At 32.6% G+C, this 27,391-nt stretch overlaps 1 protein-coding gene across 1 annotated transcript; it reads left to right on the top strand.

Annotated features, from left to right (window-relative positions):
• Nucleotides 1–26,811, top strand: LOC143247810 (heat shock 70 kDa protein 4-like). The gene is made up of 18 exons (XM_076496311.1): nucleotides 1–281; nucleotides 823–1,021; nucleotides 2,174–2,296; nucleotides 4,641–4,740; nucleotides 5,631–5,758; nucleotides 8,193–8,437; nucleotides 9,176–9,252; nucleotides 12,276–12,427; nucleotides 12,539–12,642; nucleotides 13,558–13,691; nucleotides 14,786–15,069; nucleotides 15,659–15,718; nucleotides 16,017–16,145; nucleotides 19,111–19,236; nucleotides 20,798–20,905; nucleotides 21,234–21,395; nucleotides 22,299–22,418; nucleotides 24,591–26,811. The coding sequence occupies exons 1-18, from the start codon at nucleotides 175–177 to the stop codon at nucleotides 24,765–24,767; spliced, it is 2,535 nt and encodes an 844-aa protein (XP_076352426.1). The 5' UTR covers nucleotides 1–174; the 3' UTR covers nucleotides 24,768–26,811.
• The last annotated feature ends 580 nt before the right edge of the window (nucleotides 26,812–27,391 follow it).

Below are 27,391 nucleotides of genomic sequence, written 5' to 3'. Positions count from 1 at the left end.
CAGAGGGCATTACAATCTATAGGCCGGTAATGAAATTTCTGGAACTGTGCTTCATACCCGTATATAACAAACGAACAAAGTAATTGTGTGTCATTTTGAGTACATTCGATATTACGATTCTGAATATTAATTGTAAATTATAGTAAATAGTAACAAAGAAATATAAACACAATAATGTCCGTTATTGGAATTGATTTTGGAAACGAGAACTGTTACATTGCGGTTGCTCGTGCGGGAGGAATTGAAACAATAGCAAATGAATACAGTCAGCGTGTTACACCGTAAGTAGATTAACAACCTTAGTCTTAAAAATGAGCAACATTTAAGATAGTAAATAAAATATGGAAGGTTTACCTTAGGCGTATATTTAACAGATGAGTTTTTTTTTTGTAAAAAAACACCATATACTCTTTTTCTTATTTTAGATTGTTGTAAATTTCAGTCTTAGTTACTAACATTTAATCTATCTCAATTGGGGATAAGCAGTTGGATGAAAGTAGAATTGGGTGTTGTTGAAATTATGTAATTATAAGCTAATTATAATATATGAGTATTTAGATTATTCATGAATGTTGATGAAGTATTGAATTAATACTGATTGATTTGCTATTTGAAAAGTTTCATATGTGCAAGTTGCAAGTTAGAGAGATAATGTGAACTGTCATCCATCAGTTGGATTTTATTAGATGTACTGAGAGTTGTAATAGGAGGTTTGTTATAAAATAATCATACGATTAAATATGTTTCCTACCACAGTCAGTGTCACTGATGATATGGAATCATTTAGGAGGAACCCTAGTTATTTAGTTTATCTTTCTCTAGATCATATGTGGCCTTCGGAGAAAAGAATCGTGACTTAGGTGTCTCGGCCAAAAATAAACAGGTTACTAATATAAAAAACACAGTGTTTGGTTTCAAAAGACTTATTGGTAGAAAACTGAGGGACCCAGCTGTTCAAAGAGAGATGACATACCTGCCATATGACCTCTGTGAATTATCAAATGGTGATATTGGTGTGAAGGTGAGATATTAAATGTGTGTGTGAGGCTTGTTAAGAGAATGTGCTCATTGTTTGTGTGAAATATCATAGTAGTATCTAGTTTTCTTGACCTAACAAAGCAAAGCAATATTTCTTGGTTTTATAGTTTCATTACGTTCTTCAACTGTTGCTTTCAGTGCCAAGAATCAAATAATCAGGAGATTAAAAGCAAGCTTCAACATAAAACTGCTTTAAAGTTTAATTGGTCAAAAACACTGAAGTCAAATTGTGTGAAAGAAAATAATTGTTGATGTATATTCTGATATGCAAATACTTCAAGAAGTCACTTTATTAGAGGTATCAAAAAGGTTGTGCACACTTGAGGTTGAAATAACTATTTTGTAACTTTTTAAGTTTTGTTTGTCTAATTATGGGAATAAATTTAAATTGCATGATTATGAGAGACTCAACTCTTTTGTGCAATTGTTTATACCCTGGTTGTAAGCAACCTAACATCACCTGCTGTAGAGAGATGAAGTTCGATAAATAAGGATATCATTCTCTCTGTTCACTGGAACTCAAAACTGTAATGTTTTTAATTATGTTTACTCACTTTAAACACTAATGTAATTAACATATTAACCAAAACTGAACCCCTAGATGCTGGGAATGACATAGGTGTGTCTGTGTTCCAGCTTTTTTCTTGTGGGCTTCTAAATATTTACCTATGTCACAACATTTTGACAGACAAGATTTAAGTAACACATACAACACTCATAACAACAGGGCAAACAAAGTGTTATAGCAATCAATACATCAACAAAGCAAATTTCAAAATTTTTTTTTAATCAAGAAAAAAAAGTAGGCTTAATAGTAGTCATCTCCAAAACCCTTCAGCTAACACAATGATCCCTCAGTTTGAGGATCACCAACACTCTCAAGATGTCTGTATTTCAAGTTTTTATCATGGGTTGCATCCTTTTTAAAAACTCTTCTTAGTGAGGTTCAAATTGTCTTTTGTTTCAGATAAGGTTCCAGAGTATTGTCTAATTGTGTTCTAACTGAACAGTTTTAGGTTATTTAGCTTCAAAAGAATGTTACATTTATTCAAATAAATTCAGTATATAGTAACTTTACACAGTGTTATTGTTTCATTGTAAGTTAAAGGTTGTATTTTTCTAACCTTATAAAAAGGTGAACTACCTTCAACAACAGGCTGTATTTACTATACCACAAGTCACTGCTATGCTATTTACAAAACTCAAGGAAATTGCTGAAACAGCTTTGAAAATTAAAGTGAATGACTGCGTGATAAGTGTAAGTAGAAGTTTTTTTAATTTGATTAAGTAAATAAAATTTGTCTAACATATTTACTCACGTGTGTAAAATGGTTTTGTTTTACTTGTAGACTCAAGGTAGGGACTTTCTTAGTGTGCTGTAAGTTATGCATCTTCTCCCACTGTTTACTGAAAGTTATTTTTAATATAAAACTAATTTATGATGTGTTTTGAACAGTGCTGTTTTAAACTGTTTGTTTTCCTTATCTTTCCCTCAAAAACTACAAACTTAGAGTTGCTCTTTAACAAGGACAGAATATCTTGTCTTTAATGAACTATGACATTTGTGTTACTAATTTTATATTTAGTTAAAGTACAGGTGAATTTTAGGGAATACAATGAGGTGTCTTCTCAGTAAATGGTGATATATAAACTAAACATGGATAGTAACCTGTTATTTTTATAATTGCTTAGTGTTTTCTTTATAATAAAATAGAAAATCCAATCCATGTAATGTACCTTTTACACAAGTTCCACACAGAGCTGTAGGCTTAATCTCACAAATACATTCTGCTCACTACATTTCTCACACTTCTCATATTTCTAGTACCAAACTAGCTGTCCAATTCAAGAAGTCAATGAGCAGTTTTATATAGTTCAAACCATTTCCAAACTAGCTGTCCAATTCAAGAAGTCAACGAGCAGTTTTATATAGTTCAAACCATTTCCAAACTAGCTGTCCAATTCAAGAAGTCAACGAGCAGTTTTATATAGTTCAAACCATTTCCAAACTAGCTGTCCAATTCAAGAAGTCAACGAGCAGTTTTGTATAGTTCAAACCATTTCCAAACTAGCTGTCCAATTCAAGAAGTCAACGAGCAGTTTTATATAGTTCAAACCATTTCCAAACTAGCTGTCCAATTCAAGAAGTCAACGAGCAGTTTTATATAGTTCAAACCATTTCCAAACTGGCTGTCCAATTCAAGAAGTCAACGAGCAGTTTTATATAGTTCAAACCATTTCCAAACTAGCTGTCCAATTCAAGAAGTCAACGAGCAGTTTTCTATAGTTCAAACCATTTCCAAACTGCCTGTCCAATTCAAGAAGTCAACGAGCAGTTTGCTATAGTTCAAACCATTTCCAAACTGCCTGTCCAATTCAAGAAGTCAACGAGCAGTTTTCTATAGTTCAAACCATTTCCAAACTGGCTGTCCAATTCAAGAAGTCAACGAGCAGTTTTCTATAGTTCAAACCATTTCCAAACTGGCTGTCCAATTCAAGAAGTCAACCAGCAGTTTTATATAGTTCAAACCATTTCCTACATATCAAACAAAAATAGTTGATAAAAATTCAGTAAATGTTATAGGTTCAGGTAATGTTTGACACTTCATCTATGTGCCAATGGAGATTGTACCCAATGAAAAACAAAAATCATGTTTCAAAACATGTTACACCAGTTTGTGATCTTAATTTTCATTTAAGTGCAGTTTAGCTAGTTATAAAATAACCTTAGCAGTATAATATTAATATAATATGTAATATTATTAACAAACTCAAGTGTAATGAAATCACAAATATTTACTTGTTAAAATCAAGAGAAGGTAAAAATATCATTTGAACGGTGTATGTAAGTAAAATATTTTAACTTTAAAATGCATTAAAAATTGTATATGCAAAAACGGCTCGTTTGGGTTGAGAAAATATTTTACATAGAAGAGCGAACAACGTTTCGACCTTCTTCGGTCATCGTCAGGTTCACGATGAACCTGTTCGCACGCTGTACGCTCTTCTATGTAAAATATTTTCTCAACCCAAACGAGCCGTTTTTGCATATAAATTTCTCAACAAGTGGGTTTCTCGACATCACTGATCATTAAAAATTGTGTATCAGTAATATGATAAATATGGAAAATGATTTCTCTCATTAACTGATTGATAGTTATCCAGTTATTACTGGCTGGCTGGAAGTTTCTGTTGATGTGGCTGATTTTATCAGTGAACGTTAACAAAACTGTTACTGTATTGAATATTTGGTGTAATTATGTTGAGTGTTTATCAAAATAAGAAATGTAAACACAGGAAAACTGACATTGGTCATTAGAAACCCAGTGAACCTAAGTTTTAAACATTGCAGGTTTTTTGTGAGGTGTTAAAATTTGTCAGAAGTTTTGTGGACGTGAAAGTGTTAGCACGTGTTTTTTCAGCTGTAGTTTATAACTTGTGCCAGGCTAACAGTTTTTCAGTTCAAAATCCCAAGTAATATTGATACACAAACTAATCCATGTAACAAGTGTTGTGTATTACAGTATCTACAACAATATTTTAGAAATGTGTAAAACAAAAACCTAAATGCAGGCTGTGGTGATACTGTTCTTTCATTTTAGGTTCCCATTTATTTCACTGATAGAGAAAGAAGAGCCATGTTGGATGCTGCTCAGATAGCTGGGTTAAACGTCTTACGTTTAATGAACGAACCTACTGCAGGTACACTTTACTTATAATATATTGTGTAGCCCCTTTAAACTTAAATATATATTCAGGTATCTATTTATAGGAATATGTCACATTTTAGTAATGGCAATTCCGAGTAGCTTCACCAGAATGCATTTTGTATTCCGAGTGGCTTCACCAGAATGCCTTTTGTATTCCGAGTGGCTTCACCAGAATGCCTTTTGTGTTCCGAGTGGCTTCACCAGAATGCGTTTTTGCATTTTTGAACAAGTTGAAACAATATTTTTTCTCAATTAGTCCATCCAAAGGTTACAGTTCAAGTTATATAGTTTGGAGATCCTTGGAGCTTCACAGTCTGTATTACTGTGTTAGCATGTGTGCTAACATTACATAGTGCTCTCTTTAATGTTGAATGGTAGGAAAACCAAGTTTTGTTTATTTACCATTTAAGTATGTGTTTATGTAATATTACATTTTTTATATTTATTATGAAGTATAACTTGTGTTAAAGTTAAGAGAGTATATGATAACATGTTAACCACATTATTGGCTGTGATACAAGACTTGTTATTATGGTTGCGGTACTATTTGTGTCAACAAATGTTTTCAACAGTTGCTTTTATATGAACTTGATTCATTTGATAATATGTAATTTTTATCAATTTTAGATAAGTGGCTAGATATCTGAATTAAGATTAGAATTTGTTGTTTTAACTTCATACATTACTGTTTTCTTAAATTAATTTTTTCATCTTAAGAACTGACAAACCATCAAGCTTGTCTTAGTCCTAGAACTCGTGAAGTGACCACAATGTTAGAAGACTTATTAAGTAAACCTTTACACTGAAAGTAAAAAAAATCTGTATAATAATGTTAACTGCAGTACATATACAGATATTAATTCTTTTATCTTCTTTGTGCAGTCGCTTTAAATTATGGTTTCTACAAGACTGATTTACATGAAGAGAAGCCAAACAATGTTGTGTTTGTAGACATGGGTCATTCTGCTATACAAGTATCAGCTTGTGCTTTTACTAAAGGTAAACTTAAGGTAAGTTTGCTGTTTGTGGTTATAAGATAACAGGACTACAAAATATAAGTATTACATTTAGACTCAAATGAAATAGGTTATAGGGTTTCTGAGTGCTTTCAAAAAGTGCATGTCTTGAAAGCTATTGGGCTAGGGGTTTCTATTTTGTTTCTGTCAAGACTTCTTGAACCATCATGTTTTCTGGCATCATGAATAGATGCAACTGTTAAACAAGAGGTGAAGCTGTAGTGTAAATAATGTACCTTGACAGGACATCTTGGATGTAGCAACATACATGCAGGTGATGTGAGTTAATAACCAGAAGGTTCTCTACACAACAGTACTGTCAGAATACTCCTCCAAAGATCAGAATTACCTTAGTATATCCCACATCTGTAAAATAATACAAGTTTACATTTTAAAAACTTCATCACTAATTTGTATTTCAATACAGTTTGAAACATGTTATTCAGTGATAAGGTTTGTGATGTGTCGTTGAGAGAGTGCTTTAGCCCTGAATGTTCAGTATTCCTTCCTACTTTAAATGACAGCTTTTTTTTATTTGGTAGTATTGTATATTATCATTCAAGGTTAGTTGTTTCACATCAGACAAAAGCTTTAAGTAATGAACAATCCATACTCATCATATGAGTAACATTCTCTGTGTGTGAAAGTTACATTGGTCTGGGAGTAAAACTTTATCTAGTATTTCTGTGTGTTTTAGTATAAACATCTAACTATTTCTCATGAGGGTAAAAACCTACTAAAATAAACTAAATGAATGAATGTGTAAGTTTCAGGGTAGTATGTTTGTGTGTGTTAGTATAAACATCTACTAACTATTCCTCATAAGGGTAAAAACCTCCTAAAATAAACTAAATAAATGAATGTCATTTTCAAGGCAGTACTTTTGTGTGTTTAGTATAAACATCTAACTATTCCTCATGAGGGTAAAAACCTCCTAAAATAAACTAAATGAATGAATGTGTAAGTTTCGGGGTAGTACGTTTGTGTGTTTAGTATAAACATCTACTAACTATTTCTCATGAGGGTAAAAACCTCCTAAAATAAACTAAATAAATGAATGTCATTTTCAAGGCAGTACTTTTGTGTGTTTAGTATAAACATCTAACTATTCCTCATGAGGGTAAAAACCTCCTAAAATAAACTAAATGAATGAATGTGTAAGTTTCAGGGTAGTATGTTTGTGTGTGTTAGTATAAACATCTACTAACTATTCCTCATGAGGGTAAAAACCTCCTAAAATAAACTAAATGAATGAATATGTAAGTTTCAGGGCAGTACTTTTGTATGTTTAGTATAAACATCTACTATTTCTCATGAGGGTAAAAACCTCCTAAAATAAACTAAATGAATGAATATGTAAGTTTCAGGGCAGTACTTTTGTATGTTTAGTATAAACATCTACTATTTCTCATGAGGGTAAAAACATCTAAAGTAAACTAAATAAATGAATGTGTATGTTTTGGGGCAGTACTTTTGTGTGTTTAGTATAAACATCTACTATTTCTCATGAGGGTAAAAACATCTAAAGTAAACTAAATAAATGAATGTGTATGTTTCGGGGCAGTACTTTTGTGTGTTTAGTATAAACATCTCCTAACTATTTTTCATGAGGGTAAAAACCTCTAAAATAAATGAATGTGTAAGTTTTGGGGTAGTACGTTTGTGTGTTTAGTATAAACATCTCTAACTATTTTTCATGAGGGTAAAACCTCTAAAATAAATGAATGTGTAAGTTTCAGGTAGTAATGCGTTTGTGTGTTTAGTATAAACATCTCCTAACTATTTTTCATGAGGGTAAAAACCTCTAAAATAAATGAATGTGTAAGTTTTGGGGTAGTACATTTGTGTGTTTAGTATAAACATCTCCTAACTATTTTTCATGAGGGTAAAAACCTCTAAAATAAATGAATGTGTAAGTTTCGGGTAGTATGCGTTTGTGTGTTTAGTATAAACATCTCCTAACTATTTTTCATGAGGGTAAAAACCTCTAAAATAAATGAATGTGTAAGTTTCGGGGTAGTACGTTTGTGTGTTTAGTATAAACATCTCCTAACTATTTTTCATGAGGGTAAAAACCTCTAAAATAAATGAATGTGTAAGTTTCGGGGTAGTACGTTTGTGTGTTTAGTATAAACATCTCCTAACTATTTCTCATGAGGGTAAAAACATCTAAAATAAATGAATGTGTAAGTTTCGAGGGTAAAACATCTAAAATAAATGAATGTGTAAGTTTCGGGGTAGTACGTTTGTGTGTTTAGTATAAACATCTACTAACTATTTCTCATGAGGGTAAAAACATCTAAAATAAATGAATGTGTAAGTTTTGGGGCAGTACTTTTGTGTTTGCTTGTGAATAATTCATTAGCATTAATGTACAGTATCTCGTGTAGATACATCCATTCATTATGGTTTTGTTTTTCTTCATCAGTTGCTGGCTGCTTCATGGGATATAAATGTAGGTGGTAGAGACTTTGACAATATATTAGTTCGTCGTTTTGCCGAAGAATTCCACACAAAGTACAAGATTAATGTCGTGTCTAGCAGGAAAGGTATTGTAAGGTTACTTACTGAGAGCGAGAAACTTAAGAAACAGATGAGCGCTAATCCACATGAACTACCTCTGAACATTGAGTGTTTTATGGAAGATATAGATGTTGCTGCAAAAATGAAAAGGTTTGTTTCAATATGTTTTATTATATGTTCTGCTGAATAATTTGTTAGAATAACAACTTTTAAAAGTGTTTAGAACAGATGGGCCTATTTGCTGTTTAAATACAAAACGTAGGTCCACATCTTTAGATAAGTTAATGTTCTCTCATTGACAAGCTTAACCTCTTCTATAGCTGACAAGTTTTAAGCCTAATCTATTCCTCATTCTTTAGTTACTACTGTTGTTGCTGACAGATAGTAACTGCTTTATCTTACTTGTGATGTCCGATAATCTGTAATACATTTTGTGGAAATACATGAATTATACATTGTATTAGGAATTTTTAAAGGTTGTCATCATTATTATAAGGCAGAGTATAGCCCTTTGGTTAGTTGTGCTGGGCTGTCCGTAGTTCATGCCCTTTATAGGATCGTGTGTGCATTATAAAAGTGACAGTCAAATCCAGTTATTTGGTCTGTCAAGATTGAAGGTTGGTGGCATTGACTGTCTTTCCTCCAGTCTATCATTTGAGAGTTGCTAGCAGATTGTCTGTGTGAAATGTTTCAAGAAATTCAGAAAGACAATTAAGATTCCATGTTGTGTATTCATGATAAAAAACCTGGATATTTCTTGTCCAGTAGCTTGGTTGATATAGCAGAAGCTTGTGTCTAGTAGGTCATTACCTGGACAAGCTGTTGGTTTGTCCATTGGGTTAAGATCTTTATTGTTATTTTGACAGCTAATGATTTTTTGTTCTACAGGAGCACGTTTGAAGAGCTCGCCGGAGATTTGCTGTCGAGAATAGAGGTTACAATGAGAGAAGTTCTACACGAAGCAAGTACGTTCAGTTCTTCAGAGGTTTTATTTATAGTATTATTTGGACTTTAAGTGGCAATTTATTTTGTGTATTGGTGTTTCAATTAAGGTGTTAAAACTGCTGCTCTGTTATAAAAACACCAACGAACAGAATTTTCTATACGTTAGAACAGAATTTTTTGACAATTTTTTAAATGCAGAATTCACATTTTTAAGAGACACCTACTGACATCTGTCCATGAAGTATTCATGCCAGAACATTTCTACTTACGATTAAGCTTTATGAATGTAAATAGCACAAATCCAGAAGCACTGACCACTTGGGCGTAATTTATCTTTCAGTATTTATTTGTGCTCTTAAAAAAATAAATGGTGAAAGTTAGATACCAAACTTGTGTCTGTAAATTTAAGTATAATCTTTTGAATAGTAAACTATCATTATGTTGTGACTTGCTGCACTGCAGTAAACCATCATAATGTTGTGGCTTACTGCACTGTAGCTTCAGTACTTATTTTAACATTTGTTCAAACCAGTTTAAAATACACTGAACAACAAAGCTTTTGCTTCTTGAACACTGTTGGGTGTTCCTTAGATTTTTGGCTGCTGATCACGAAAATCGCATCCAAATTTGCCCATCATGTACCATTTTATCGAAATCTTCAGTTTTGTCATGTTCTTTTCTTATATTTGTGTCAAAAAAATTTTCGTTTCTGTAAGAGACCTATGAACAATGTTTTGTGCAGTCTGGGCATGTCCAGGCATGAAATCAGGCCAGGTTGGAAGCTGTTCTGTGGAAGTATGCAGTCTGGAACCAGCTTGACACTGTCTCAGCAGGCTATAGAAGTGGCTTGCATACACAGATGCTGCTCATTGGATTAATATAGACCATACAGCATGTACGTATTGTTTCAGAATATAGCATTGCCTCAGTAGCACTGTAACAAGTAAGTTAAATGTTATAGACGTTTTACAGGACGATTGGTGTCGGTCATTATGTCTCGTCAATGTCGTAAAAGCCTCGATACATTCTGCTATATTTGTGGCGAGTATACACTTGTTCATCAGAGACGCTCAATGACTGCTTTTGTGAAGAAAGCATATCATCTCTACTACAGCTGTAAAATTGGTGATCAAGACCAGGAATGGGCACCTCACATTTGTTGTGCAACATGTGCTGTCTGTCTGAGAGCTTGGCTTAGAGGCACTCGAAAGACAATGCTGTTTGCTGTCCCAGTGATATGGCGAGAACAGAAAGACAATGTGACGGACTCTTCTGTTTGACTAATGTGTCTGGTTTCTCTGCCAAAAACAAGAAGTCAATTGAATACTCTAATCTGCCTTCAGCAATGAGACCCGTGCCACGTGACGACAGTCTTCCAATTCCAAACCACCAGAGGAATGGACCTTAGACGAACCAAATGAAGAAACTGCAATGCAGGGAATTGGCAGTAACATTGATCCGGATTTTGAACCGTGCTCCTCAGGCAATCCACATCTCATAACACAGTCAGAATTAAATAATTTGGTCAGAGATTTGGGTCTATCAAAAGCAAAAGCCAAATTGCTGGGTTCAAGACTGCAGGAATGGTGTTTGTTGTCATCAGGTATGAAAATTTCTGTTTTTTGAAGCTGCCAAGATGTTATAACCAAATTCTTTGTACAAGTTGACAGTCTCTGTTTCTGTGTTGACATCAAAGGATTGTTCTCTGCTTTGAGTTATGACCATGACCCATAAGAGTGGCATCTCTTTATTGATTCATTAATGTTAAGCGTCAAAGTTGTTCTGTTACACAATTAAAATGTTCACCCTTCAATGCCTGTTGGCTATGCAGCACTCATGAAAGAAACCTACGAGAACATGGAAATGTTGCTGAAGCACATCCAATACAATAAGTACAACTGGAATATCTGTGGAGATCTGAAAGTCATTGCTCTGTTACTGCAGCTCGGCTATACAAAGTACTGTTGTTTCATCTGTGAATGGGACAGTCATGCCAAAGTTTCACATTATTCCAGACAGACCTGGCCACTCCATAAAAAGTTAGTTCCAGGACAGAAAAATGTGCCGCATGAACCACTTGTTAACCCAGCAAAGTTTTTATGCCTCCTCTTTACGTGTAATTGGGTTTATGAAGAATTTCATGAAAGCAATGAACAAAGAAGGGAAGGTTTTTGTTATTTAAGACAGATGTTCCCAAGAATAACTGAGGCCAAGATCAAAGAGGGCATTTTTGTTGGCCCTTAGATAAGAGATGTTATGAGTGACAAGTGGTTTGAAGATCTGTTAGTTGGGCCAGAAAAGATTGCCTGGAAAGCCTTCAAAGACGTTGTTGACAATTTTCTTGGCAATTACAGAGCCCCACATTACATTCAGCTAGTAGACAAACTTCTCAAAGTATACAAAACAATGAAGTGCAACATGTCACTCAAGATTCATTTCCTCCACTCACACTTGGACTTCTTCCCCGCAAATCTCGGTGCTGTCAGTGATGAATATGGTGAAAGGTTTCACCAGGACATTGGACAACTGGAATCTGTCAATGCTTGCTAACTATGGTTGGACACTGCAAAGTGATGCACTGGACATTGAATACAAACAAAAATCAGGAGCAAAACACTTTTAATTATGTTGAACTTAATAGCATATTAGAAATATAAACATAATTAAATACGTTATTGCCAGTAAACAGTTAACTGTCTATTTCTCAGAGTTCCTACGTGATGAAGCAAAACCAAAACTATATTTGTGTATGCCCACCAGGTACCTGTCGCAATCAGCAAAAACTTTTCAAAAAATTTGTGTAGTGATATTAATAAAATAATCAAATGAGGAAATATCCCACTTTACAGAATAGGAGTGAAGAAGATTGGGAGATGTTACAAGTGTTTCTTTCAATCTTTCTCTAACTACATATCTCATTAGTCATGAATTGTAAATTGTCAACAGTATGATAAAAGATATTGTTAACGTTGTGACATAATCTCTTAGCTTCTGTTAAATGTATCTTTTAATGGAAGTATAAATATTTTTCTTGGTTTGCCAGAACTGAAACCCAGCGACCTGGATGACGTTGGTATTATTGGTGGTTCAACACGGATTCCTGCAATAAAACAGTTGGTACAGAAGGTGTTTGGTCGGGAACCCAGCACTACACTAAATCAGGACGAGGCTGTGGCTCGTGGGTGTGTTTTACAGGTACATTCTCCTATATACTGATTTTGAGAACTGTAAAACAAAGTTTAGTTTTAAACTTCTGGCAGAGAAAGTTGTCTGATTATATTTTCTTTAACATTTCCCTTCCCACAGTGTGCTATGTTGTCACCCACGTTCAAAGTACGAGACTTCTCTATCACAGACATCCAGCCCTATCCAATCAAGGTTACTTGGGACACAACTCTCAAAGAGGAAGGGTAGGTTTTTAAAGTAATTAGTTTAAATCAGATCTTTAGGTTTAATTTTATATCATTTTGGTGAAATATTTTCATTACTATGTAATGAGTATGATTTAGTTCTATGAAGTAAAACTGAATATTGTTAAATAATCTATAACTAGTTTAGTCAGATTAGACAGGCTAGTGATGTTTTAGTCTTGAGGTTTTTCCATGTTCTTTAATAACTCCCTCCACTGAAGCCAAAAATCTCCCCGTTTCTCTGTCGTGTATAATTTTTTCACAAATCATAACACACAACACAAACAAAAGGTTTAGTTTTAAAACTTAGATTTAACAAAAAAAGAAATTGGAACAAGTAAGGATTTATGTTTGTTAACAAACATGATAATGAAGTATATTCATTTTGTTAAATCAAATAGTAATTTGATCTAAGTTTCTATGATAAAGTATATTCATTTTGTTAAATGAAATAGTAATTTGATCTAAGTTTCTATGATAAAGTATATTCATTTTGTTAAATGAAATAGTAATTTGATCTAAGTTTCTATGATAAAGTATATTCATCTTGTTAAATGAAATAGTAATTTGATCTAAGTTTCTGCTTCTTCCCAATTTGTAAAATTTTCTTGTGATAGAAAAAAAATGAATATTTCAAAAATCTACATCAGTGAAATTATTAATACCAAAACAACTCTCATGAAGTTTAAATGTGCATTATGTTTACTCACATACATTGAAGTTTATTAAAGCAAAACATTAATGTAGCCAACACTTTTAGTAAAATTATGTTTGTTTAGTTGAATACACACACAAGTACACAAAATATTAGTTTGCAAACAGTTTTATGTAGAATTTTAACTTGCTTTTCATGTCAGATTCATATAATTCACAAAGTGCACTGCACTGCTTGATTTGTTCACTTTATGTATACAGAGAAATGGAAGTGTTTCCAAAGTTTCACCAAGTTCCTTTCTCCAAGATGCTTACATTTTTTCGAACTGAACCATTTACTTTGCAAGCTCTGTACATGAATGAAGCTGACATTCCATATCCTGACAACTATATTGGTAAGATAACTCATTAGGGTGAGAACCATCTTGTATTTTTATAGTTCGTTAAGTTTGATTTCATTGAGTCTTGCGTTTTGTTTTATACCACACCTAGTTTTATTTACTTTGCCAAATTTATATTTGACTGCTTGGCTGTATCACGATTGTAAAGTAATAGACACGTAACTAAAGAACTTCGGATTCTTTACAGAACATACGAGGTTTTATGCGAACCAAAGCAGTAACTATGATATGTTGGCTTTTTCCAGTTATTTAATTCTGATTTCTTCAAGTCTGTGATCTTGGTTGTAGTTTTGCTGTTAGTGAACTGGTTAATAATTACAACTTACAAAGTGGAATATATACGTTAATCCTGTGATTTATATCATCTCGAATGTAACATCAACAGTTTTTAAACTGGTAATCTGTTCAAGCATAACAAATAACCAATTAGAAAAATTTTGAAATGTGACACCCTTAGTCTAGTGTGCATTAGTAGTCTTGCTTGTCTTTGGAGCACCAGTGGGAATTATGATGGTGTACATGTACGATGGGTAGCGGCTGTGTGGGTTATGGCAGTGAATGTGTGTTGTACACTATACAGAGAATACTATTATGTATTTGCTTGCTTTAGAAATTCCAGTTCATTACAAATCTTCTTTCTTATCCAAGAAACTTTGACTTAGTTTCAGTTTAATAAACTTAATATTTGAAATACAGACTTCTCTGTGTTAATAATAGTTTTAATGAATTCATTTTGATAATAGAGTGATGCCAATGTTATTACAGCATCTTATATTGATATTGAGGTGATGTGGTTGTAATTGTTATCTGACTTTAGAACTGTATTGTTTTGACCATCTGTGTTGTTATTATTTGAGAACTGTGTTTATAGATACCTTGTGCTCACTTAGTTTTGTCTTTCCGTTACACTTTCTTTGAAACCATATAGCTTTTCGTTGCATAATTTTTTGTGGGGAATCTTTTGAAGTAAATTATGTTGCTGTCAGTCGTAATCGTGTGGAAGTTCTGCGATTAGGGTTAGAATTATGAAGTTTTTTAAAGGTGTTGTACGATTTGTTAAAACTATTGAAATTACTTTTTGTTTTCAGGTAAGTTTACTGTACAGAGGGTTGCACCTTCTAGTGATGGTGAGAGTGTAAAAGTCAAGGTGAAAGTGAGAATAAATATCCATGGTGTGTTCTCGGTGTGCTCGGCCAGTATGACAGAAAAGCATATGGTAGAAGAAAATGGACAGAATGAAGCTGCAACCACAACTGATCAAGAGATTAACTCTGGGAACGAACTAGAAGTAAACACTGATACTGAACAAACACTAAATTGTATGGATGGGAAACCAGTTGTCAATCATGCTGACCAACCAAGTGTTGACGAGGTAAAAATGTTCTTTACTGTTTTCACTTTCTCAAAGATTGTAAGGCATTGGCTATTTTTGTATGAAATGTGCAATTTTATTCTCAGTAAGTAACAGGCTTTGCTCCTCTCAGAGGTTACTATCTGGGGGTTTACTTCATTTTAAGAAAAATTGGAGATTAAGCTTTAATTGTTTGTACATTGTTTGTATGATGGGTGGGTCTGTTGAAAGTTTAAATGTCACAACTAAAATTTATAAAGCAGCAAAGTTTATTAAGCAGCATATAATAGTGAAGAAAGGTTTAATGAGCTAAAAGTATTAACATATAATAGTGAAGAAAGGTTTAATGAGCTAAAAGTATTAACATATAATAGTGAAGAAAGGTTTAATGAGCTAAAAGTATTAACATATAATAGTGAAGAAAGGTTTAATGAGCTAAAAGTATTAACATATAATAGTGAAGAAAGGTTTAATGAGCTAAAAGTATTAACATATAATAGTGAAGAAAGGTTTAATGAGCTAAAAGTATTAACATATAATAGTGAAGAAAGGTTTAATGAGCTAAAAGTATTAACATATAATAGTGAAGAGTTGGTTATTGGTCTTTCAGAACACTCCACAGATGGAACAGGGAACTGGTTCACCTCATCAGTCCAGTGAACAAAATAAGGTATGTAGTTTTTGTTTAAATACGAATGGTCTAGTTTTGTACTGTGGTAAAACATTCCTTAAAATATTCAACTGATTTAAATACATATCATAGAAGTGAACTTGTTTATTTTACCATCACTGTGAGGCTTAATTATTTTGTGACTTTTGAAAGTGATATTTGTCATAATTTTGCTACGTTGCGTTAAGTTAGTGAAGCATGACTAATAATTACTTTGTGTCATACTTGGCTCTTGTAATGTTTCTAAATGTTACGTTTTAGCCGTATTTCTAATAAGATGGATATAAAATATTTAAAGGAGTCTGAAAACAAGGAACAGATAGTTCAGAAAAAACAGAAGAAAGTTGTGAAGTCAGTGGACCTTCCTGTTGAGTGTGGAGTGTTTCAGTTGTCCAAAAAAGAACTGGACGACCTCATTGAGGCAGAGGTAAGTTATGGTTCAACCAGACTTATTGTGTTGGTGTCTAGTAATTTCATTATCATGTCATTATGCAAGCAAAATAATAATGATGAATGTATCTTAAACATGGTAGAAATATTTACACTATCGAACATTAACCCTCTCTTCTCTAGTGGTATCCTTTACTAACAATGACATTTTAATGTCTTACATTCAACCTCTTATTAAACTATTTTTGTACCAATTAGTACAGCATAAAATCTGAGCTAATAATCCATATTTTAATAGTGTATAAATCCTTAATACTACAAGGCAGTATGTATATTTAAACAAACCTGAATTTCCCTAGTGTCACATGACATTTTATCTAGGTATTGTCTTGTCTACTTTAGCTAATCATTCCCCCAAGAAACTACAAAATTAAACCTAAATTACTCACTGTAAAATCATATTGCTTAGACAAGCCAGAAGTTTTATAGCCTTCAATTTTGGTTGGTTATAGAGCTATAAATACAAACAAACATACACCTGACATATCCTCTCTTTCAGGTTTTTGTTAATTTGGTTTTCTCTTATGTTTAATTAAATATTACTTATAACCAATAAAAGTCAAGGTGTTTATCTGTCAAACAACATTGTATAATAACATTATATTCTGAGCACAGGATAGCTGGTTTCACTTTTAATTGAATTATGGGTTCCCATGAGTAGTACAGTGGCTAACTGGGTTACATTTGTAACTGCTGTTGCTACATAGCATGAAAAATTGTGATTATTAGAGGAAATCGTCTGTTGTTTTTAATGTTATTAGTCTGTATTCTTTAGTATAGAGTTGCTTGTGGGTAATGTAATTTGATAGCACAACATGTGAGCTGCACATTTCCCAAGTATTGTGAAACTTCTAGTGGCTCAAATAGGGGGTAAAACATGGTTCAGAGACTATAAAACAATAAAATTTAATTATGAATAGATCTTTACTGTTACAGGGATAAATGAATATAATTTTGTGTTACAGTCTGAAGTCGTTGTAGAAATAAAAAAAAAAAAAAAAAGGGGTAATATAAATTTATTTTAAATTGGGTTTGGGGTTACAAGGTCTGTCAAATTGACCAACATTGTATAGAGTTATTGTACCAAAAATAATAGATAAAATATAAAGTTTTAGTTAAAAGAAACATGTTTAAGAAGTTTTATTAGAGATTACACAAATGAAATGGGAAGTGTTTGAGATGAAGAAAAGTATTTTTAATCTTAACATGAAAATTACTTTGCACATAGACTATTGGAAACAAATATTCAATACAAATACAAACAAATACATATTCGTTGACAAATCTTTATTTTGATTCATTAAAAATACTTAACTTAAAATTTTTTTGTGAAACTTTTAATGCTAACTGAAAGACTGCCAAATTTAGTAAAGATAAAAACTATTTTGGAAGCTAAAAGTATTAAATCTAAGAATACTTTAAATGAGTACAGAGAGGTTACGTGGTTGGTCAAATTGACCAAACCCATGTGGAGAGAATTAATAAGTCTTCTTCTAAACTTGTAAGGTCTCCTTTTATTTAATGTAGATTCAAGCTCAGTAGGGGAGAAGATTTCTAAATAAATCAATTTTAGTAAGAGCAGGTTAGAAATTTGAAGAAAGTTTCATGTGATGTGATTTGTATCATAAGAATGTTTACTGTGACTCTACATCTATCTTATTCTCACCAGTGTTAGATGATATCAAAATATAGTTTAACTCTTCCATGCTTCTGAATAAAATGGTTGTGGAACCATTCTTTATGTATTTCATGTATTAGTACCAAAATTATATGTAACCTCAAAAAGCCCATTTATTCAAGTTAATTAGAGATAAATTTTGTAAGGTATGAATTTAAGATTTTTGTGTTCATGTTTAATATTTCACATCAGTATTAGTTTTTTCAAAGTTATGTGTTCATTAAAAATCTTACAATCTAGAAGTCTGTGTGTGACATCATTCAGATAAAAATTTGCATCTGAATTATTATGCATGTAATTAAAATTTGTTTTCACAATGATTCTGTTTTCTTTATTTTTATAACCTAAATAAAAATTAATTTATTCTGTGTTAAAGACAAATATTTTCATTCCTAATTTAGTTTTACCAAATTAACACAAGTGTAGTCAGTACTATAAAGCATGCATGTGTTTCCTAGTCCCACAATTTCACAGAATATTTGAATAGAACACAATGTATCAGATGACAGTTTGTTGTTCATAATTTTGTTGGGGTTCAAAGTTACATAAAATGCTTAACATTTGGCTCCTAACTTTTAGGACTGACCAAAATATTCTTAAATCTATAGTCTCAAATTAATAATCAATTATGATTCATTAACATTAAAATAGGTACAGTTATTTAACTAATATGAAGTACTCACTAAAAATACAAAACAGACACCTTTTGTTGAGGTTTTAAGGAAGTTCCATTTTGTAAGTTTTTCTAGAATATTTCAACTGTTTCAACTTGTTTGTTTCTCTCATTTGTGTGAGCTGATTTATTTTATTATTTTGTTTAATGTCGTAAGTTTGCAGACTTGTTCACATAATTTGTTTCTTCCTTTGTTATGAAGTTATGTAATGTTTGTGTGGTTAGTTGGCAGGAAGGAAGTTACATAATGTGTAACATACAATTTCAAATACATTGGGTTTCAAAAGTAGGTAAAACAATTAGTTCATAAGAAGTACTGCCACAAGGAATGTATTAAATTATTCTCTCTATTTGTACACATTTCACAACGGATATTCCCATCCTCACATGACACAAATTATTGTCATATTTGGTCACAATAAGATTGAAATTTATGTGTTGAGTGTGATTAAATATATGTAATTTCTTTGGCCTGATACTATCCATATCTATCAGTTGTTTAGCTTACTAAATGTTGAAGAATGACCTTATTATATTGAGATACGACTTTAATTAAAGTTCATAAGATTTTTCTTATCCTTTGATCACCAGATAAAAATGATTCAACAAGATAAAATGGAAAAGGAAAAAATGGATGCAAAGAATGCTGTTGAGGAATATGTTTATGAAATCAGAAGTCAGCTGTATGACAAACTGGAAAAGTTTGCATCTGAACAGGTAAACAGTTCTAATTAAAACGTTTACAGAAGGTTTCTAACTTCATCTATTTTGTGTTAATTATTGTATGAAAACAAACTTAAAGTTTGATACTTCTGTATAAGTGTTAGATGTAAAGATACAGTTTGATAATATTTTAATTTCTGTTGTGCATATTGGTGTACAGAACACACAAACACCAGTAATAACTGATTTTTAATAACACCAAAATGTTTCTATTTAAATAACTACTCAAGGTTTTACTTTCCAGCTTCTTCCAGAGTGTTCGCAGAAACTGACAGTACAATAACTGTTGTTATTTCACGCTGTAAACTTGATGGGTACTGATCTGTGTATTTATTATTTCACGCTGTAAACTTGATAAAACTTTTATTTACAACATGTAGAATTTGATTACATAATATATAAAAAAAGAAATACAAGTTCATATATAGTTTCAATATAATTTATTACTTTGACCATTTGAAGAGTTTCTACTGTAAAGGAAAATGTTTACTGTAAATTAAATACAACATTTTGATTTTAAAAGTTTTTTATTTCTAGTGTTAAGTTGAAAATGTAAGTTCTGTTTGTAAAAATATAAATCAATACTACGGTTACAACTCTTTTCTGTGTACACAAAGAACACGTGCTTAAGCCTAACCTACAGTGACTGTTGGTTTAGATATCTGAGAGGATATTTAATTATTCCCTAATAGAATTAATTTTAAGAAAATTTCCTGAAACTGTGTATTAGTTTGTTTTATTACAGACAAACTCTGCAACACTGGGATTTTTGTTCACTGCATCTTATTGTCATAATTTAAGTGTTGTCCTTAACTTATGTCTACATGTTTGATTACTCCAGCTGTGTCTTAAGGGTCTTCTTATAATAGATGTAACAATTTTTTTTATCCAATTAATATAAACCATGTCCCTCTACCCTAATGTTAGATGTTCATGTTGTTTATTTGTTGTTAATATGGTAACAACATTATATTTAATTTGGTAACATTTCAGTTATCTATGAAATATATCCATTTAAATTTGTTACGTTCAGTTCCTTAGAACCAACTATTAACCACTGAACATTTCTTATTAGTCATGTCCAACATCTAATAGTTGAGTAAACATCAATTAATGTGTTCTTCATAGTCATATAATTTTATTGCAAGCCTTAAAAATAACTGCCAAAATAAATAGAACTTAGAAATTATTGAGAGCTCTTTAGTATGTACTAGAGATAACTGATGATTGTTAATATAACTTTAAACATGAAGTTGGTATAATTTACCTTCATGACTAGAACTGATTTTATTATCTCCTTAATGAATGTTTTTATAGTATTTTTAAAATATTACTTCAGTTGTAATTTATTATCACTTTAAACCTAATTAAAAAATGTAACATATTTCAATAGAACTGTTAAATACAAATGTTATTGTGTGTCTCTTTAAATGTGGCTGCTAAGAAACATGTTAGAAATTTGTGTTGCTTCTAAACCTACCTGTAAGAAGAATGATGAAACAGAATTATTTTGTGTAACAGAAGTAAAAAATTTAATTTCTTTATTAACCTTTAGGAGAGACGTTTATTAATCAGTATGTTAGAAGATACAGAAAACTGGCTGTATGATGAAGGTGAAGACCAGCTTAAGAGGATCTACCTAGAAAAATTGACTGAATTAAAGGTATCTTGAAAACTTAGTGTTTAGTTTTAACGTGGAAAAACTGACTGAAATGTATCTTTAAAACTTAGCTGGAATTTAAGATGTAGTCTTTCACATTACACATTGTTAGAGAAAGCTGGAATTTGTTGCTCTAGTTTTTACCGAGTTTGGTTTGAATTTCGTTTTGGAATAACTACGTTAATACAATATTTTCATCTATTGTACAGTTACAATCCAAAGTAGAAAACATTTTGTCAGTAAATTGCTTTTGGTAGCTTCTGTATGGAATGTTTAGACTAAATTTCTTATTTGAAAAATCTTGAAAAACAAAACAAAAATTTCTTTATAGAAACATTGTGAACCAGTGGTGATGAGACATCGTGAGTTTGAAGAACGGCCCATATTAATTGACCAATTCTATCGAGCATTACAATTAACCAGGAAAGCACTGGACCAGTATGCAGCACACAATGATCAATATGCTCATATTGAAGCACAAGAAATGGAGAAAGTAAAGTATTGTTTGCTTTTGTTGGAATCTGAAGTGTGTTTTATACTGGAAGAATTATGTTGGTCTTTTGTATGACATAAAAGTGAATCTTGGTTCAAATGACCGACCTCGTAACCACTCTATGCTATTACTCATACTATAACTTTTAAATCAGTAAGAGTATCTCTACAAAATTTTGCAGATTGTCAGTAAACATTACAAGTTTCATAAAGGAAGTATCAAATTCTTTAATGAGCTTCAGATTTTATAAACAGTGATTACTTGTGTTCTCTTTCAAATGTTGTTAGATTTTATAAATAGTGATTACTTGTGTTCTCTTTCAAATGTTGAATATTCCAAACAGTAAGCAATTTTCATTAGATTTTAACAAATTTATGCATCAGAAAATTGTAATATTTCACAAGCAAATTCTTTGTAACATCCAGATAATTATTAACATTTCTTGAGTATTTTACCTGTTAGTTTCACTCTTGTAACTATGTATTGGTTTGGTTGATGTAACTAACCCCATAACCACTGAAAAAATAATAAAGTGAGAAATAGACATAATTTGTTTTTTATTCAGAGATCTTTAAAAATTCTGATAAGAAACCACAAGTGTTTAGTCTGAATATTATGTATAGCATCATATGACCTGTGGTTAATTGTTTAATGGTAAATAATTGTACAGATATGTTTTTTGGTCTTGTTTTATTTCTCCACACTAAAAATGAGTACAAATGTTTCTACATATTGAAAATAAAATCGCTGCTACTCATAAAACATTTTAAGTATCGTTGCGTAAAGTGGAAATATGTCTGAAAATAACTGTGTATAATGATCATTGTCTTTGTGTTTTTGAACTGTTACATAAAACAGGATCATAATTTACTGTAGAAGAAGAAACTTTTTTTTATCTGTTAGGTAAACAATGCTGTAGAAGAGAAACAGCAGTGGTTAGACCAGCAGTTGGGTGTTCTATCTCAAACACCACAACATCACCATCCTCCAGTTTTGGTGTCGCAGATTTACCAGGAACTAAAGGTTAGTTCAGATATTGTAACATAATCTTAACATGTTTTTTTCTCACATACGCACCATGCAGGGTTCCAGCACTTCTACGTTTTAAAAAGGTAAACAGTGGTATTTCGTAACTTTAAACAAAGTAAGAGCTCCTTGCTTGTATCCATCATCTGGATTGATTAGGTCTTTAACCAAAATGTTAAGTTCTATGTACATCTACCTGATCATTCTGTATTTTGGTACCTAGTTTTATTTCTTTGCCACTTGGATGTTCTGTAAAGTGCCAGCCACCCAATTCGATAAAATAAAATTGTTTTACCTGAAGACAGTTTCTACCTTGATTAAATCTATGTTTGTGTTTCCTAGTTCTATAATTCTTGCTGTTAAAGATGAATAAACACTTCAATCAGATCTCTTCTAACTCTTCTTTTCAAGAGAAAACAGTTTTAAGGACCTTTATTTATCTCCATATGACAACCCCTTCATCCAGACTATTATTCCAGTAACACTTGTCTAAACCCTTTCTAGCAATTTAGTGTCTTTCCTAAGGTAAGGATCCCAAGACTGAACACAATACTGCAAATATGGTCTAACCAGTGACCTGAACAATGAAAGTGTCGTCTTTTTAAGACATATTTCTGTAGATACAACCTATTTGCCCTACTACTACCAACACCACACTGCTTGGATGACTTAGAGACTGATTAACCATTACACCAATATTTCTTTCTTTGATGACACTATTATGGTTATTCCAAACCAAATTATACTAATAATTCAACTTATGATAACCCACATGTACTTATCATAATTAAAACCTATCCACTGTTTACATGTCCCCCTCACTGAATTATCTAAATCATTTTATAAATCAGCAGCACCCACTTCATCCCCTTGTCTCCTTACAAGTGAGGTGCTTTCCACACATCATTTAGTTATGGCAGTGGCCGACCACCTATATATTGTTTCTCATCCCCTTGTCTCCTTACAAGTGAGGTGCTTTCCACACATTACATCATTTAGTTATGGCAGTGGCCGACCACCTGTATATTGTTTCTCATCCCCTTGTCTCCTTACAAGTGAGGTGCTTTCCACACATTTCATCATTTAGTTATGGCAGAGGCCGACCACCTGTATATTGTTTCTCATCCCCTTGTCTCCTTACAAGTGAGGTGCTTTCCACACATTACATCATTTAGTTATGGCAGAGGCCGACCACCTGTATATTGTTTCTCATCCCCTTGTCTCCTTACAAGTGAGGTGCTTTCCACACATTACATCATTTAGTTATGGCAGAGGCCGACCACCTGTATATTGTTTCTCATCCCCTTGTCTCCTTACAAGTGAGGTGCTTTCCACACATTACATCATTTAGTTATGGCAGAGGCCGACCACCTGTATATTGTTTCTCATCCCCTTGTCTCCTTACAAGTGAGGTGCTTTCCACACATTACATCATTTAGTTATGGCAGAGGCCGACCACCTGTATATTGTTTCTCATCCCTTGTCTCCTTACAAGTGAAGTGCTTTCCACACATTACATCATTTAGTTATGGCAGAGGCCGACCACCTGTATATTGTTTCTCATCCCCTTGTCTCCTTACAAGTGAGGTGCTTTCCACACATTACATCATTTAGTTATGGCAGAGGCCGACCACCTGTATATTGTTTCTCATCCCCTTGTCTCCTTACAAGTGAGGTGCTTTCCACACATCATTTAGTTATGGCAGAGGCCGACCACCTGTATATTGTTTCTCATCCCCTTGTCTCCTTACAAGTGAGGTGCTTTCCACACATTACATCATTTAGTTATGGCAGAGGCCGACCACCTGTATATTGTTTCTCATCCCCTTGTCTCCTTACAAGTGAGGTGCTTTCCACACATTACATCATTTAGTTATGGCAGTGGCCGACCACCTGTATATTGTTTCTCATCCCCTTGTCTCCTTACAAGTGAGGTGCTTTCCACACATCATTTAGTTATGGCAGTGGCCGACCACCTATATATTGTTTCCTCTGGTGATGTCTTTAAGTTGTTTAGTAAGCAAATAGAAAGTAAGTGAATGCAATAACTTTCTCAACCAGATTTGTTTTCAGTACTTTTGTTTCTTTATGTTGTACTTCTGTGCTTTGTTGAAAAGTTTAGTTTAAGACAAGACATCTTCACATCTTGAATGTCTGTTTTTCTTGTAGTCCTTTGAGAATATAGTGACACCAGTTCTTTCAAAACCAAAGCCAAAGGTGGAACCACCACCACCAGAAGAAAAACCTGCTGGTGGTGAAGGACAAGAAGAATCCTGCACTGATAAAGAACCAGAGAAAGGAGCGGACCAACAACAAGGTTCTCATGAAACTATGGATACCAATTAATTACAACTCTGTACACTAGTTAAGTTAATATATCCCACTACAGCCATGCTTTATATTTGTTTCATTTCTAGAAGCACTACTGTTTTCTTGTTTTTCTACAAAGGTTAACATTACAATTGTCACATATTTATTGGTTATCTTACTAATGTTTTTTTCTGCAATTCTTTATTTTCCGTAGGTTGATGTAAGAAAGTTATACATCATTGAAGAACGTTTCAATATTAAGTAAGATAAAGTGTTCACGTTTCAATATTAAGTAAGATAATGTTAATAAAGTGTTCACTGCTTAAACAACCTAGTGTTTTGTGGTTCAAGTAGGTTAGTGGAGTTTGAGTAACGTTCCATCTAAAGTGCTCCCTGGTGGCATGTTTGTGGACTTGCACTGCTAATATCTGGGTTTTAATACCTGTGGTGGATAGAGTGCAGGTAGCCTATGTTTAATTACAAACAAACTGCCAAAAATATTTGTAGCACTTATTTGTATAGAATAGTGTAAACAACCATAATTGAAGTGCCATTCGACATATGTGAAAACTTCGGTTTCTCATGTATCCGTTAATTAAAGTAGATTTTATGGTTTCATAAATTTACCATGGTACAGCTTGCAATACGACATGTAATACGTGATACAGCTTGCGGTATGGCGTATAATGTGATTTTATGCTTTCTCTAAGGGCAAACTATTAAAACTCCCTGGTGTGTATAGCTACCCACTATTTAACATTACATGGCAGGTGGCAGCACTATCTATGTAAGGACAACTCAGATTGTTCATTAAAATGATATTTTAAATAACTCCACAATTGGTCATCAAAACTTTGCAGTGTTTCCTTTTATGATAATGTATTTGTAATGACTGTGTAAAAAATTGCTAGGAACTTCTGTAAATAACACAGTAAAAAGTTTGAATTCATTGTTCTTTTATTTATTACATGATAACTTAAACAGCAGTATCAACCAGTTTCACTGTGGTGACCTAGTTTCAAATGGAGTATCCACTTTTATAAGTATTATTAAATAGTAGTAAAAAGTCATAATTCTAGTTTAAAGGATGTTATCATTACCCCTGGAAGTTAGCTTTCCTACAGAAATGTGTTGTTTCTTTAAAACACTTAAATACAGGGTGAAACAGGAATTACCATTCAATAATAGATAAACAATAAATATTACAGTCTGGACTTAGGGCATGGTTACAACCTTTCTATGTCTATTGAAACACTGCTTTAAACAACAAATAAAGAAAACATTTCAAAAATACCAAAATGTAGGGATGGCTACTATCAATATTGTAGAAACAAAATATTAACCTGTTGACTGCTGTATATCAGCTGCTACAATACAACTCTGATACTTCTTCATGTTGTAAGTTTTTTCGTGACGCCATTTTGGATCGAAAGTAAAACAATTTGTAAGTAGGTCAGATGCGTGTATGGTGTTGACATCTAGCGTTGAAGTTAGATATTATTAAGATAGATTTAACTCGTCCGTTGCACTGTGTTACCCGATCGGCTTGAACGAGTTATCTCGTCTACGGCACTGAACAGGTTAAGGATGGCATTTGTATCATCCAGTCATAATAGCAGAGACATGAATTAACACATGGCAGTATATCTAACTATTGAATCACATTTGAGTTTAATTTGACTTATGTTTGTAAACGTTCTATTACACCAAATGTACATGAGTTATTATGTAGAGATTATAGAAACTGCTGTCTTGTTTTTATGTTAGTTATTTCCTTTCTGGTAAGGTTTTACTTCCCTCGTGCGCCTAACGTCTCTACTAATATGTTTGTTAGAATTTGTAAAGTTTAGTAGATAGAAAATAGTGTATTCTTGAAACTTTAAATTTCTGAAGAAAATATTCATGGGTTAATAACGTGTACTTTGTTTCGTAACTTTTAGTCACTGAATATTCTTTGTAGAAATTACAAGTTTCTGTTTAAAATATATAGCTACAACCACGCAAGTCCCAAAGGTCAGTTTTATATGACTTTGAGACTGGAAAGCTTATACTGAACATTAAATAAAGAAAGGCAGGAGAACATTATTGTGTGTCTCTCATGTTTCTTTTCAATATCACTGACTTCGTCGTAATAAAGCGTGTTTTGATAGCGGCAACAGGCCTTAAGTTGTAACAATTTAGCAAACTATGCGTCATAATATTTCATTAAAGTTCTAAGCAACAGGTGGCAGCACATACATCAGTGTATAAAAGGTAACGTCTAATTTGTAAACAGAGCAGTGCTGCTGCCCTTCGTAACAACTTTGTTGCAAAATAAAACAAAATGTAAAATCAGTAATGAATAACCGTTACGTTCATGACAACTAAATTTGATTAGTTATTTGATATTTTTATTAATCAAGTATATTGCTCATGTGCGTGTGTTTTAAACGAGGGCAAGTTAATTGGTTTTATTTGTATTTGGATCAGTTATATTTAGTCTGATAATACAACTATTTTCTGCTTAAAAATGTTCTGCAGATAAAAATTGTGTGAATCTTTAGCTCCTGCGTGCAACATTAAACATGCCATCAACAATACTGCAGAGGATTTAAAGTATCAATAACTGTTTAACGGCAACATGTATAAAATGAAACTTTGAAGTTAAACCATGGGTGTTG

The sequence above is a fragment of the Tachypleus tridentatus genome, chromosome 3 (genome assembly GCF_004210375.1).
Source record: "Tachypleus tridentatus isolate NWPU-2018 chromosome 3, ASM421037v1, whole genome shotgun sequence".
NCBI classification, from domain to species: domain Eukaryota; kingdom Metazoa; phylum Arthropoda; class Merostomata; order Xiphosura; family Limulidae; genus Tachypleus; species Tachypleus tridentatus.
The sequence above is the reverse complement of the archived record's forward strand: the minus strand, read 5'-3'. Positions and strand labels throughout refer to the sequence as shown.

Coding starts and splice junctions, on each gene's coding strand:
- LOC143247810 (XM_076496311.1), top strand. CDS start 175: ATGTCCGTTATTGGAATTGATTTTGGAAACGAGAACTGTTACATTGCG. Junction 16,146..19,110: donor ACGACCTCATTGAGGCAGAG/GTAAGTTATGGT, acceptor TTTGATCACCAG/ATAAAAATGATTCAACAAGA. Junction 21,396..22,298: donor AAGCACAAGAAATGGAGAAA/GTAAAGTATTGT, acceptor TTTATCTGTTAG/GTAAACAATGCTGTAGAAGA.